General features: G+C 43.9%; 1 protein-coding gene across 2 annotated transcripts in view; it reads right to left on the bottom strand.

Moving 5' to 3' along the window:
* Positions 1-12,302: 12,302 nt before the first annotated feature.
* CACUL1 (CDK2 associated cullin domain 1) overlaps positions 12,303-16,294 on the bottom strand; it is a 74,820-nt gene continuing 70,828 nt past the window's right edge. For both annotated transcript variants that reach the window (XM_075935377.1, XM_075935375.1), the window contains one exon: positions 12,303-15,868. In XM_075935377.1, coding sequence (XP_075791492.1) covers positions 15,828-15,868 — 41 coding nt within the window. In that variant the 3' untranslated portion in view covers positions 12,303-15,827. The remainder of the gene's footprint in view (positions 15,869-16,294) is intronic.

The following is a 16,294-nucleotide window of genomic DNA, read 5'->3' as shown; positions in this document are numbered from 1 at the left end:
AGGCCAGCTTGACTCTGGATCATAGGTCAGCTATCTACTGCAGCCTGACATGGGCATTTAAGACAAGCCATAATCCACAGAGTTATATATAGGGGAGAAGAGGTACAGCATTAGAGTAAGGAAAATTTGACAAAATGACCAGCTGTTTTTAAAAATAAACATTTGCCTGGTTGTGTTAATAAAAGGTAATTTTATAAGAGCACAACAGACCTTTGAATCTCCCCCAAAGACATGCTGCATTATTACATTTGAGAGCTGCCCAGTGATCAATGTCAGCTTTGTAAACACATCTGGTTTGGGAAAATCTTCTGTATTTGAACAGGATAAAAGGGATGGAGTGTAAATCAGCTCCACTACCATGCAATTTAAGCTCACTTAAAAGCTGACGTTGCTGGCTCTTGGCACAGAAACAGGGTTAGAGCAGCTGAAGAATGGAGAGGATATAGCTGGTGCAATGGGAAACTAAGACTGGAGATGCAAACACAAAACTTTCCCATTTGTTTTAAAATGTGTCTTGTGATTGTGAGCTCAACTGTGAAAAGTGAAAGTTCATAAAGTGTCACTAACCTATAACAAATAATGAGAACAGTTGCAAGATTGAGAAAGAAAAGCTGAATTAATATAAATAAAAAAGGCCTAGTGTCATAACACAAGGACTGTGGTAAGATCATGCCTGGTAAACCAGACAACATGAGAGCAAAAAGTCAATCTACCAAAATTGGTGTGAGAAATTAGACCTGTTTGTGGATACCATAAGGTATGTCTACACTGCTCATATTACAGTGCTATGAGTGGGCCATGTAATCACACATTATTGCTGGGGGAAGAGTTCTCCCAGGCTATGTCTACACAGCAGCGTTATTTCGGAATAACTGACATTCTGAAATAACAGTCCACGTCTACACAGCAAGCAGTTACTTTGACATAACGTTGAAATAACATTGAGCTGGAGGACGTCTTTCTCTGATTCCTGTAACCCTCATTGTACAAGGAGTAAGGGAAGTTGGAGGAAGAGGGCTCCAACTCAGACTTCCTGCTGCGTAGGCAGTGCCAAAAGCCAAAATAAACTATTTTAACTTGAGCTACACAATTGTGCGGCTTAAGTTGCGTAACTTATTTCATCTTTTGCTTGCTGTGTAGATGTGCCCCCAAGAATTAATAAAACCCATCCTGAACCAGGGGAGATAGCTTTATTACCGGGAGCCCAGCTACACCTTTCAGCACCTCAGGAGGTGGTAAAAGGGTCGTGACTCACCACCTTGGTGCCTCCTGCTGGTCACAGCAGGAATTAGCTCTGTCCTGTCCACAACAGGAATTAGCAGGGTACCTTCTGGCTGGTGTCTTACTTGTCCTCGCTCTGAGCTCTTCCTGTGCTCTACTCTGGATGTTCATCGCTCTGAGGGTCATGACATCCTCTTCAGGACACTGCCCTCCAGCAGTGCCCAACACCCTGGTTCCTCGCCTCCTTTGGGGAGGGTATCAGTAGTCCTCAGACTTGCACCTCCCACTGTGGCCAACAGCAGCCTCATTCCTGCCTGGAGTGGGCAATCATTTTTGATGGGAGGCCACTCCAAGAATCAGGTAAGTGGTCAAGGAAAGAGGTGGGGGGGTGGATATATTAATTACAATAATGGAGGAGATCCGGGATAGAAGTTGAGTGCAGAAGGGAGCTTGGGATAAGGCATTGGGGAAGAAGTGGGCAATAATTTTTTGCCAGGGGCCACTTCAGAAGTTTTTTTAAAGTGGCCCCGGGCCACATGGGAAGAGGCAGGACCTCAAGCAGAAGGGGTGGGGCCAGAATACTTCCCTGCTTCCCACCCACCAACCATGATTGGTCTGGGGGTGGGGAGTAGGTGAAGCCTTTCCCTCCCCCAGAGGCTCCCCCTAGGTGCCCATGCCCCTGGCAGTGGGAGGAGACTTTGTGGGCTTCCCTCCCCAACCCCAGACCCTGATTGGCCTGGAGGCAGGTGAGCCACCCCTGTATTTGAAGGAGACATGGAGTGAAGAAGGGGAGGGGATTTTGTGAAGAAGGGGATTGTGACCTGGGATAGGGTACTGGGATGTTTCTTTCAGCATTCAGAGATACACACATGGCCCCACAGACAGATTTTCTGAGTACCCAGTGGAGGGATCAACCCATGGATCTTATTTTGCCCAGCTCTGTTCTAGCCCCTCACCGCAGTGGCAAGCCAGTCTATAAAGTCTGCTATTGTGTGTGGCTAGGGTGCAGTGCAAGAGGGAAGAGGGAGACCCAGGTCCACCCACAACTCTGGGTCCTGACCCAGGGATCCTCTGGTGACAGCTTTATCCTGTCTTCCTTCTCTCTCCCCCTCTACTGCCTCCTATTCCGTAGGCCACGTCCCTTGTAACCCCCCCCCCCCCCACTCTCCTGGCCCCTGCATCAATGCCTGCAGCTCTCTCTCTACTGAGCAGCTCCTTACATATGAGGCTACCCCATTGGCTCCTTCTAAGCCTCTTTCTGGTTGGCCAGGGCTCTGTGCACATTCCTCCAGCCTGCTTTAATACCTTCTGGCCAAAGTGGACTAAAGTTTTAACCCCAAAAGTGGCAGTGTAGACATAGCCTAAATGAAAGACTAGATTATTCCTCCTGTTGCTCCCTTTGGACACCTTTGGGTGTCTTCTACTCTCATGCACACATCTCCATCTCTTTGATGTGTGGGGGGGAGGGGAGAAATACAGCAATAGAGTGATGCTGGCTGAATGCAAGACAAAGAAGGGGAAGAAGTGAGCTTCACCATCACAGTTCCCAAACCACCATCTCCTGGTATCCTAGACCTTCTTTGTCCTCATCCTAAGAGATGTCCTCATCAGACCAGCTCAGAGAGAGGGGACAAGGATGATTCTATCAAACTTACCAGTTTCAGCTTACCTGGGATGTGACACTTCTTGTCTCTCTCCCCTTCTGCTCTGCAGGGGTCCTTTTCTTTCCCCATCTTCCTTCTTTTTCTTCCTAGCTCTCTCCATTTTCATGCTGGCTAATAAGAGTCTGGCTTACTCAACCAAGACTATATATTTTGCAACATTGGTGTAAAATCATGTCAAGACAGAGGCACCTGAAAGCCAGGTTTGACTTTAGTCCTGGATATCTAAATTCCTCAAACACACTAAAAGGGGGAGGAAGGTTTCCATTTACTAAGAGAACATGCAAGAAGTATCACTCAAAATCACCAAGCTCAGCCACGCTAGTAGAGAGCCACAACAGCCCCACAGTGGTATAACTATTTTGGCAAAAAGACATACCTAAGCAACATAGTTATACCAATATAGAAAATGGGCATACCAAGCCTTTGGAACCTTTAAGCCCATGGTATCCAGCACACTAACCACTAGTGGCTATTTGGCCAATTGAGTGTAGCTAATTCGCTTGAACAATGTTGCTAGTTGGCTGGTTGAGTGTGGCTAGTTTGCTATAGAAGTAGCCTCTATAGTGGCTACTGCTTCAGGACTGGTTCAACACCCTGGCTTTATGCACTGGCTACTAACCCCAACTTGTTAATGAGCCTCATGCATCCACACTCGCTGTTAGCTCCTCCTGCAGTTTCTCATCTCTTCGGTCCATGAAAACTATTGTTTCCACATCTTTTCTTCACTTGTGAGGACACTGTGGCCAAAGGCAGTTGCACTGAAAAGTTATTTCTATTTAAAATCTAATTTTCCCGGGATTTATCATGCAATAAAGAGAGGCCTTTTTTGAAAAGCTCTGGCTCAGAATGAAAGAGGTCATGGGTTTGACTGGCTTGTGGAGAAATTCAACTCAAAATAAAAAACCTAAGTATTTCACTTTGATTCATGCAACTGCTGAACCTCTGCTCAGTGCCTTTTCATCTAGGTCACTGACATCACACATGCGGTATTGTGAATTATGAAAGGATGTCAATGGCAGAACCTCATATATTGTAAGAATGTGTGAATCATGAGTATTTGAATGACACCATAGAAACACCTAGGGAACAAAGAACCAGCACTGATGGTGGAAGATTTCAATCCCCTTGCCCTGCTACCACTTCTGAGAGCACTATATCAACACAAGAAGTATCTGGCATATTTTTGGACTTCAAAGCATCATAATTGTCATCTGTGCTGCTGTAGCACCCATTAGCAAAGATTAGATCTAGCACCTTAGAAAATGTGTTAGCATTGCTTATTTTAAAGTCAACCAAAGGCAGTTGGAATTAAAGCTCCCAAACCATCCTGAACTCACCAGCTGTGACCAAGGCACTGCCTAAGGTATGGGCTCTAGAAATCTTCAGCTGTGACTAAGAAGTGCAACTCAGAAAAAGGGATTGCAAAGGTAGCTTTAAAATTTGCCTCTTCTCTCCCCACCAAGTCAGTCAGGGAGTGAGGGCAACCAATTACACAGTTATCAAGTGGTTATAGAGGCAGCCAAGGATGCTGGTATATAAGTAAGCTCCAGGTCATGGCCCCATTCTTTGAGGATAGTGAGGGAGGCTATGGGGAATGGTCAGAGTCTCCACTTATCCCATTCTTCTCACTTCCTTACTTAGGGGGAGGGAGAAAAATATAGCTCCCACTTACTCCTGCACAAAGCATAAGAATGGCCATACTGGGTCAGACCAAAGGTCCATCCAGCCTAGTATCCTCTTCAGGGTGGACTGGCCCGGCGGGATACTGGGAATTTCCCAGTGGGCCATCCTCCGAAGGGCCGGCTGGAGGCTGCTGGAGGAGGAGGAAGATTGTGACAGGGAGCTGCAGCCCCGCATTCTAAATTCCCTGGCACCAGCCACGTACGGGGCATGGTAGGGCCAAGGGAAGCAAGCCCGGTGTGCTCAAATGCTGTGCAACAGCTGAGAGGGGAGAGGCCCGGGTGTGGCGTGACGTCACGGCCCGGGGCTTTAAAACTGCCCGGCCCAGAGTTGCACCATGCGGCCCAGCTCCAGGCCCAGCACGTGGTCTGGAGCCCCGGAAGCAGCTGGGGCCAGGGCTGCGGGGACTTCTAAGGCCCAATCACAGACCCCAGCCCTGCAAACTGGAAGGCAGAAGGTGGGGGAGAGGATGGGGGAAAAATAGGGGCAAGGGGTGGGAGAGGAAGGGGCTTATTCTGAGGGGAGGGGGACAGGGCAGGAGAAGAAAGGGGAAGGCACCAAGGGACAGGATGGAGGAGAGACAAATGCCAGGAGGCCAAGTGGAGACAATGAGGAAAAGGGCAGGAGAGGGTGTGTCAATGGGAGGAAGGATAGGGTGATGCTGGGAGAGGAGAGGGTAAGGGCATTGCGGGAAGGGTAGGGGATGGTGCTGAGAGAAGGCTTGAAAGAAGTGGTGGGCATGAGGAAGGTGGGGATGGAGCAAGGCATGTGTGAGGGCACAGGGACATAAGGGGAATGGGGGCAGAGGGTGGTGAGGGTGTGGGCATCAGAGAAAAAGGGGGCAGGGGCAGTGACGGAAGGGGGAGGCACCAGGAGAGTGCAGGGGTAAGGGATGGGGTAGGTGCCAGGAGATTCTGGGGTGAAGTAGAAGGGCAGACACCTGCAGGGGAGGGACCAGCACCAAAGGAGAGAGGCAGGGCAGGTGCGTAGAGGGAGGTGTTAGGAGAGGAGATGAGGCCTAGCTCACATGATCAGAGTGGGGCTACTGGAGGAATGGGCACAGGTGGGAAAGAAGGGATGGTGGAGGGGGGCAGGTAACAGGAGGACTGAGGGCAGTGAGAAGGGCAGGAGTCAGAACAGCAGAGGAGGGTGAGGAGTTGGGGGCCAGCAGGCACCAGGGGAGCTGATGGAGCAAGGGGAGGAGACATGGCAGCAGAGAGAAAGGGTAGAGGTTTATAGGATATTTATTAATACCTTGGGTGCCACAGTGACACATCCAAACAAGCCACATCAACTCAGTACTGGTGCACAACACAAAATTAATTCTGCTCATGGGAGGGGAAACTCAGAGGGAACACTTCCCTCAGCCTCTTCACCCTCTCTGCCCCCAAGTTAATGTCACGTACATTGGGTTAATGCAATTGCAGGATAGTTGCATGAGGGAGGATTTTTGTGGGAGCCAAACTAATCCCTATTGGTAGCAGGATGGTGGGAAAAGTACTTAGAGGGGTCACATGATACCTTTTACTTCTGGTCATGTGTCCATCTTGCCCCGAGAGTGTTACCTAGCTAATGGGAGTCAGGGGGTGTGGCTAATGGGGATGGGGGCATGGTTAACAGGGGTCAGGGATGTGGCTAATGGGGGTCAAAGAGTAAATTTTAAAAAAATTCTTTGCTGTGAAAAAGTGGGCCATTCTCAACCCATTTCCCAGGCCTATTTTGATTTCCAGTCCACCCCGATCCTCTTTTCTGATAGTGGCCAATGTCAGATGCACGAGAATGGCTATACAGAATACATGATCATCAAGTGATCCATCCCGTCGGCACCTGCTTTCTGCGACTGGACCCAGGTCTGGGTAGCCCATTCAGGGGCAATCCAGCTTCATGTGTTTACACCAGCATTTTCATGAGCTAGTGGCTAAGGCTGAAATCAGTGGACTCTGTGCACTCAGTATTCCTGAGAACAATGTCACTTACTTAGAAGGGTAACTGGGTGCCTGCCATTGGGCACCCAAGCTGGAAAACTTTTGCTTCAGCTTCTTGGCAAGATTGGAGGCTCTGTTCCTGCTCCGCCAGCTCAAGGAGGAGGCTGTGGAACCCATGGCTGATAAGAACGCACGTTTACAACAGCACGAGGCACTCTCAGGATTCAGTCAGTGACAAGTTCACTCCGAGGAATGAGTGCTCCTTGCACCTTCAGCATCAAAATTCATCATGACTTAGCATAGTAATGTGCTCTTCTGTGGTTTTAAATGATTAATTAGTTCTACATGACAGTGAAGCACTGGGCTGTGATTCAGAGATTGCTTGAACTGTATCTTCCTACCTGTCAATCAGAAGAACCACTTTCCCTTGACAATAGTAATACAAATTATTTCTTGGTCCAAGGTCTTCTGCAGTGACAACCAGACACACAAAAAAATGTACAAAAAACAGTAACTGTGTAAACGATCACACTTTTATCAGTTACATGGTTAAATGTTTTATCCGGGGATGGAGAGGTAGGGTGGTAGAAGGGGTTACATCCAATCTGGGGTCCCAGCTGCTGGCTCCATGTCACTGGCTCTGCTACCGGTAGGGTCCCAGCTACCAGCCTTCTGCTGCAGGCTCTCAGCTGCCGGCCCTGCACTTGGGCTCTTGGCTGTCAGCAAGATCCTGGTAGCTGGCCCCTCTCCTGGGGTTTCCTTGCACCTACCTGCTTTGGGTCCCTCAACATTCCCTCTAAGCTGTGTGGCAGCATGGCCTCACAGCCGCTTAATGAGCCCTGCTCAACCAGCAGCTCAGGGCCCCACGCATGGAGCTCCTGGCTGGGGGAGGGGCACTTCTTCCTTAGCAACAGCAGCAGCTTCTTGCTGAGGACAGAGTGGACCAGCTGGAAGAGACTCGCTGCTCTGTCTGCATCAGGGAGCTGCTGCTGTTGCTGTTGCTGAGGAAGGAGTGTCCCTCCCCCAGCCAGACCGTTCCATATGCAGCATCTCTGAGCCCCTGACTGGGCAGGGCTGATTAAGCTGCGTGGCAGCATGGCCCTGCAGTTGCTTAGAGGGAACCTTGATCCCGCTGCCTAAATTCCTCAAACACATTAAAAGGAAAAGGGGGGTTCTATTCACTAAGGGTAGTACACAGCAATGTTAGTTTGGAATATAGTGCGTGTCTACACTACGAGCCTTTATTCTGACTCATGGTAACCCTCATTTCATGAGTAAAGGAAGTTGAAGGAAGTGTGTTCTTCCTTCAACTTCCTGCTGCGTAGACAGCGCCAAAAGCTGAATTCGGCTATTTTGACTTCAGCTACGTAATTGACGTAGCCGAAGTTGGGTAGCTTTACTCGACTTTAGCCTTGCTACATAGACATACCCTAAGAGAACATGCTAAAATTATCACTCAAAATCACCATGCTCATAAGGTCCAGTCAGCATCCACACTAGTATAGAGCCACAACAGCCCCTCAGTGGTATAACTATTTTGGCAAAAAAGTAACCCAAGCACCAATACCTCTCCTGGGGTCTTCCTGCTGCTGGAAGCATTCAGGCATGCCCGGGGTCCCCTACATCCCTAATTAGAATAGAGATGGGTAATTCACAAAGGTCCAAACAATCTATTTCATTTGCAGGAGGAGAAAAGGCAGGGGGAAAAAGAAGAGAAAAAAAAGTGTTTACTGGTAGATAGGGCATATTTAATTCAATTAATGAGGAGTTCACCATGATTAACAGAGTTATCTGTGTGTTTGAAACAAATCATGTATTATTGGAGAAATACATATTCCATAGGTGAGCAGATTTTAACAAGGAGTTAAAGTTGCAAAAGAAAAAATTATTTTGGTGATAAATTAAGCTTAAATATTAAGGAGTCCACACCAGGGACTTGCAGTTTAATTGAATCAGTTTAGAAAGTGATTAAACTGGTGAAACACTTTCATTGGCAAGTTCCCTAATAGTAAGCAGATACCACTTATTCTTCTGATAATTGCATTTTAAAATGAATTTAATACCAATTCTCTCTCACTCCCCCAAATTGATATAAACAAATACTCATGGTTTAGGTCTAAACTTCACGTTTTTTTCCCCTGACATTTGTATTGCTGCCTATACATTGAATGATCAGGTTCAATTAAAAATAGACCATTTATAGTATGTACTGGAGTAGATGTACCCAGCATTGCTTGAGTCTTTAATTAAAAAAAAAAAGAAGAATACGCTGGGTACATCTGCTAGTACATACTATAAAAGCTAGCTGCATCCCGGAGCGCACAGCTGCGGTCACCCCACCCTCCTGAAATGACACCCTTGGGTCTACCCCAGCACAGATCAGCAGTATAAGTTTCTTCAGTTTTGCACAAGCCTCTGAGCCAGAATAAAGATTTATTTTCAAAGAGCAGATGTTAAGGAATTAAAAAGGTTAAAATTAACTCAGCAAAAAAAAAAAAAGGTAGCTGGCAAATTCGGTAATTATTTCAACATGCATTTCATGACAGACAAGAATTCTTTAGCAATAGTTAGATTTCAACTGCCATAATTCAGCTTTTATTTCTGATTAAATTCAATTGGTATACTTTGTGTTGATTGGGTCTTGAGCTATAATTATGATTTAAAAAGAAGAGTCAATTTAGTTGGCAGCAAACTAGTAAGACTCGGAGTACTGAAGGAGAATTCTCCAAGCACTCTTCCCACACTAGTACCAGATTACATTTCAGAAGTCTATTACTTCCTATTTCAAAAACAAGCAGAAAACTGAATTAAGCACAAATTTATTGGCTCCCTCTCTAAATAGGCATACAGCACATGCCTGAGCACAAAAAGTATAACTCATTCCTTCACTTTGTTTTCCCTTGGGAGCTAATCTTAGTACTTCGTGGTTGACCAACACTACACCAGAGTGAGACACGATGGACAATTAGCCTTCATGTTGCTTGATATACCACAGAATGGTGAATTCTAGAGTTTTTTCATTGATGCCTAGATGTAAGTGAATACATTAGCACTAGAATACCCAGAGCTTAATTTTTTATGGCTTAATTTTTGAGTGCCTAATTTGATGCACCTTAAAGGGATCTACTCTTCAGAAACAGCTGACTAGTTCTTCCCTTTGAAGTAGGAATAAGATCCTCCGGAAAAGGGCGCTTTTTCCGGAGGATCGGGGCCAGTGTAGACGCTCTTTTCCGGCTTTTCTAAAAGCCGGAAAAAAGCGGCGGACATTTTTATTTAAATGCCGCGGGGGATATTTAAATCCCCCGCGGATTTCCCTATTACGATAGCTGAAATTAACATGCCCCTTCCGGAAAAGGGGCCAGTGTAGACGTAGCCAATGAGAAGCTCCTCGAAACTCCACCAGACCTCAGATATACAGCATAGAGGTTATTGAATAACAGCCTCTACGGGTTAAGGTGTATTCTTCGGCACAGACCTGAGCAAGAGATGGCATGTACATTATACTCCGACCCTTAGGGAAGCTCTAGAAAACACTGTGCCTGCCCTCAGAGCTGGTCTACACCATGGGGAAAGGTTGATTTAAGCTACACAATTTGAGTTACATTCTTACTGCAGGGTCCACACTACTCTGGATCGACAGAAAGAACTCTCCTGTCTGGTACTCTCTCCTCTTATTTGTCCTGGTGGAGAACCAGAGTCAATGTGAAAGCAATCAGTGATCAATTTATCATGTTTGCAGTAGATGTGATAAATTGACCCTCCACTGGATCGATCACTGCCCTGTTGGTCCAGCCCTTAGTGAAGACACGTCCACTAAGACACCCTATTTGGTTTCTGAGTTTTGAGGTGTGAGTGATATGGGATGCAGAGAGTTAGGAGGAATAAGATACCCCAGAATCACAGTCCTCCTTCTGCTTCTGCCTCACTTCGGCAAGTGAGTGTAGGGTTTGAAACAGCCACCATTTTTATCCCATCATTACTGGATTCAACATTTCCAATGCTGTGCTAATTAAAAATCCTTTAGCAGGAGCTCAGGACTACACATTAACCAACAGGATTCTTAAGATGCATGAAAGCAGCAGAAGGGAGGACTTAATTGTCTACACATCGGTGAAATTCCTGGATTCCCTAGACCTCCAAATTCAAATCAGTACAAGGTAACAGTAGATAAAACACGAAATGCCGCAAGTTTCCTTTATGTGGAGTTTTCAGATGAGCCATCCTCTGGACCTTCTCTCTTGCAGCATTCAGAACGCAGAGGGTGGAAGTGGGGAAGAAAGCTAAGGAAAGCCCCATTACTCTCAGCAGCCAAGACATCATCATACTGGAATCAGACACTGATAAATCAACACAGTGTGCAGCAAAAGAGCCACACCTACAAAGAACACTGACATTATGGGTCAGATGCTCAGCCCCAATAAGACTGTTTTCACATTATTCCAATAGTTAAAAGCAGTCTTACACCTGGTATATGTGACCAACAGGGCATGATGGAGTGCCCAGGAGGCGTAGTATCAGTGCAGTCAAGAATCCTTCCACTGTCACAAGCCCCTGGTGTAGGGGACATGGCAGAAGGATGCTGGAGGTAAAACAGTGCTCTAGGACAACCCATGGACCTTGGGAGCCATTGCTGGTCAATCTGGACAACTCAGACTTTTCTAACTTGCACTGGGGACTGAAAAAGTCACAGACATAAAGGGAACGCAAAGGTGGTATAAAACATCTAATTTGCTCCTGACTAGAGTCTACACCAAGCACAAGTCAGCCAGACCCAAGAGTGCGGTGAACTTGCAAGTATTTGTTAGCTATCCCTATAAATCCTACTCTTTTCACAGAAAAATGTCACAGAATGCATGAGAATCATTTTTTAACAATTCAGAACTTACTGATTTTTGTTTTGGGGTCAGTGAGTTCTCAATGTGAAAAATGATGAAGAACCATGCTTGGTCAAGTTAAAAAGAGATGAAGGCATTCAACACCTTGCAAATGTGGACCTTACATTTGATATTTGAAAAGGAAACACTGAGCTAAATTCAGCATGGTTGACACCACTAACAGATAAGTCTGGCAGACTTTCTGACTAGTACTGATGCCAAAAAGACTCAAATATTTATATAAGAATGACCACACAGACTGACTAATGATCCATGGAGTCCAGTATCCTGTCTCTGACAGTGGCTCATGTCAGATGCATCATAAAGATCATTATTAGGTCAATTATGAGTGATGCCTCGCGTTGTCCATGCCCATTTTCTCTAACTGCCAAGTTCTGGGACTCCAAAAATGCAGTTGCCTCCCTGATCATCTTGCCTAATAGCCAGTTTTGAACCTATCCTCCATGAACTTAAATTGTTTTTTCAACATTTGGCCTTCACAACATCCCTGGAAAGGAGTTCCACAGGTGAACTGCATTTTGTGAAGTACTCCCTTTTGCTGCAAACCTGTTGCTTATTATAGATATTTCTGCCACACCACTCATGACTTATCAACTTCTATCATATCCCACCAAAGTCCTGAACATTCCCAGTCTTTTCTCTCTCCTAGTCTGGAAACTGTACCAGCCTCCTAATCATTTTCATTGTCCTTCTCTGCACCTTTTCCATTTAGCTGCATTGCATTTCCAAAATGACTACATAAGATGTTGAGTCAGGTCCAAAGTCCACCCAGGAGTTGAGCGTTCATCACCTGCATAATTTGGGCCATATATAGCACCGCAGATTATTTCTGTGTCAAAAAAAAAAATGCTTTAAACATTTAGTCCAAAACACAACCAACAACGGTAAGAAACATTTCAAGTTTCAGAAGCAAGAAATGAAATTCATCTAAAAATATTTTAATATAGGAAGTTTGCCTAAAGAACCAATGTAACATAGAAGAGGACACCAATGTATAACCAAATTTACTGTTCAGTCTCATGGTAAGCAACCGATGCAAATTTACCAAAAAGTTATTATTTGGTTAGAGTTACTAGCACAGCTAGGACCATGCTGCCTTGTAATTATGGTTTTACAGCATTAATTCTCAAATCGGCTGAGTTAGTTTTACTATAGTTAGTTTTACTGGTAAAATTCAAGTTTACAAAGAAACAAAATAATTTAGCATATTATGCTATACTCCATTTCATGCTCTGCTCACAATGATAAAACCCTAGAAGACAAGATAAACAATATTCAGCATTAGATTAATAATGCCAAAACATATAGAAATTTTAATGCCAATTTACAACATAAATACAATGCTTTCCAAGGAGAGTTCTCATGTCTGCTGTCCAAACGAGAACCCACATGGAGAAAAGCATTCAAGTACTGTTATAGTGCATATCATATTGCCCACACTAAGAGGAATGTTTTATTTTACCTTCTTACAGAGTTATTGTTTCAAACATCTGTGTCCTAAGTGTAATGCAACAATAAAAAAGTAAATTAAAATCATTGCCTCAAATATGAGGCCTAAGTCCTACAACTTATTTACAAACCCTATATCAGTAAACCCTTTGTAAAAAAGACTGAGCAAAATCGTAATGGCACGATAATGCCAAGAGCTTGGACGCTATTATATGAACTAGAATGGTACTGATGTAGTTAAATCAACTAGTTAAAGTATATATTCTTAATTCAAGAATAATTTGCTGTCAGTATACAGAGTAATTGTATAACTGTTCTTGATAAAATTTTGAAACCTTGGTAAAATTAAAATCAGTATCCATTCACTATCTGTATTTGTTACTTTGTCCACTGTTTTTACTCTAGGTAGGATTTAAAAAAAAAAAAAAAAAAAGCCAATGTTGTTTATCTCTGTTCCCAATGATAAAACTCCTATTGACTTTAGTGAAATCAGAGATACACCAAACAGTGCTTTTCAAAACCCTATCGGTCATGGTTTGTTTTTTATCACTGATTCGAAGCAATCTGGGTCACTTGGGTAAACAGGATACACGCAAACAATGTGTATTTAAATACGGCTAAATGTCAACACATAAGCCATACATACATGATGAGAGTCTTGCTCCTGAGCAACAATCATCCTGAAAAAACATTTGTGGCTCATGGTGCATAATCATGAGCTCCCAAAGTGATCAAAAGAGCTAAGGATCAAAAGAGTAAATCTCAATTATGTCTAGAGAGGTTATTTTACCTTTGCATTTGGAACTGCTGTGACTGCTGCTAGAATACTGAGCCCAGTTCTGGGACAATGATAAATTGGACGGGGTTCACAGAAGAGCCATGAGAATGATTAAAAGATTAGAATACATGCTCTACAATTATATACCTCTTTAGCTTAACAAAGGGAAGATGAAGGAGTGGCTTGATTAGTCTGTAAGTACCTATATGGGGAACAAATATTTAATAAGGGGGGCTCTCATCCGGAGGAGAAAGATACAACACGTGGCTGAAAATTTAAAACTAGACAAATTCAGACTGGAAATAAGGAGTACCTTTTTAAAGACTGAATCAATTAATCATTGGCGCAGTTTACCAAGGGTCACGGTTGAGTCTCCATCTCAGAATTTTTAAATCAAGATTTGATGTTTTTCTGAGAGCTATGCTCTGGGAATTATTTTGGGAAGTTTTCTGCCCTGTGTTATACAGGAGGCCTGATTAAATTATCAAAACAGGACCCTGTGGCCTTGCAATCTATGAATTTAAACATGGAGAATATAGCTTGTTTACAAAGCGAAGTTGAAAGGAAAAACTCCTTTCCCCTTCCTCGTGTATATTTTGTTTTTTTCCTGCAATCTATAGAAAACTCATGAAAGCCTAGAAAACTCCCCTAACAGGACAGCTACGTGTGGAAGAATGGGGGACTGCACTTGTGTGTCAGCTCAGAAAGGGTTTTGTATCACTAAAGTATTTTTTTTCCTTTTTAACTAAAGATGGTAAAAGGAGTCTGGAATCAAAACTGCTTTTTCTCTCCCCTATTTAAATTAACAGGATTCACTTACCATACTCCGGATTGAAATTCATCTCCTAACCATTACAATTAAGACTACAGGTCCATATTTACTGGACCAGCCCAACTGAGCTTGGCACAAGTCTAGAAGAGGATGTGTGCATGCACGTATGCATTACATCACCTTGGTATCTCCCTGATCCTGAATGATGCTATGCAGCTTACCCTGGCTGGGTGCAGGGCTATACCCCTTTTTACCAGTGACACACTCTATATGCTGGTAGCTAGCAGGAGGAGTGCTGTCAGATCCACTACAGCAGCCCTGCAAGAGTGCTGTCATCCACTGACCAATTAAGGCAGGTTTAAGTCTGCTCAGTGCTCTCAGAGTGGCACATAGCATAACTGAACAGCCTGGAGAATCTTGCTCATAATCCAACTCTCAGCTGTGACAGCTAATCTTCCAATATAATACACAACACAAACATAGCTTGGCATTGCATTCATTTTGGAGTTCACATTGATCCACTGTTATTACTATGGAGGCCAACAAAGTCACCAGAAAAATGGGGGAGGCGGGCAGCGACGTAAGTGGGATATTTCTACAAGAGTTGGTCCCAGCATTAATACTAAACATATACATGAAAAAGTGGGAAGGAGGCCTAGTCAATATCAGTAACATTGTCAGGTTAAACCTTGTCTTCCTTTCTAAATTAATAGTCTAGTAACACAGGAGAAACTTGTGACTTTGCAGCATATATTTGTTCACAATACCACAAGATTTTCCTTAAGAACATATTTTGCATTGAACAAATCTGGTCTATAAATTTGCCAAGTGCACAAGCTGAAGGCACAGAGTCAGAAAACATACCAAAAAAGGAAAATAAGTTAGGAAAGAAAAAAGATGGAAGAAACAAACTTACTGTCCAAATTATATTTAGAAGGGACCAACTCTTAACGCTGCTGTCACTTTGTGCTGAATAATAAATACTGCAAAGTAACAAATCTTCACTCTTAAGTAAAAGCTTCAGAAAATACCTTGAAGTTTTAAAACTAATACACTGATGTGTTAATTAGTTTAAAGAATGTCCATAATAAAAAACAAGAGTGCAAAAAAGATTCTTCCATTCTAACATTTTTGGAGGAAGCTGCTGATTTTGGCTGCCAATTTTCACTTAGAAATTATCTGTTTTTCAAGGCGCGTTCCTCACAGAATCGGAGAATAAGAACTTGCTAAGAGACCAAACCAAAGAGTCATGTCTTTCAAAGTTATCCCAAGTGTAGCAGCAACTGACATTTTATTACATAAAGAAAATCCAAACTCCTCTTCCACGTATAGCTAGTGACAGAGCTCCTGAATATCAGCAGACCCCAGCTGGGGCTCTGGATATCATCTGTGCTCTTCCAGTGTCTGTTCTGGCTAGGAATAAAAGCACATCCAGTATATTCACTATCTGTACCCTCTGGAGCTTGCACATGTTGATGAGCCATCTGAAATACACATAAGAGAGAAATGGTTAATCAGAAATCCTTATTATAACTTACACTTCTGTAGCACCTTTCATCCTGCCAGATCCAAAAGAACTGCGTATGCTCATATACCAGCTATACAGTCCTTTCATCCAGCACTCTTCTAGACAGAAGAAGAGCAGCCATGCCGCATATCAGTTTAGAGAAGGAAATTAAGGGGGGCATATTCTGATACTACTGAAAAATCTGGGTAGACCGAATGCAGTCAACATTCAACATGAGCTGCTATTCTTGACACTGAAAGATCCATGGAATATTTACTGGCAAGTGATCAGGACCTTGCTTTTCAGTCTCATCATAAAATGTCAATCCCTCATTCTGCAGGCCAGCTCCAGCCCTAACGCAAATTAGAGCAAGTTGTTGGGCAGCTCTAACTTGTGCCTCTGG

The sequence above is a fragment of the Pelodiscus sinensis genome, chromosome 8 (assembly GCF_049634645.1).
Source record: "Pelodiscus sinensis isolate JC-2024 chromosome 8, ASM4963464v1, whole genome shotgun sequence".
NCBI lineage: Eukaryota > Metazoa > Chordata > Testudines > Trionychidae > Pelodiscus > Pelodiscus sinensis.
The sequence above is the reverse complement of the archived record's forward strand: the minus strand, read 5'-3'. Positions and strand labels throughout refer to the sequence as shown.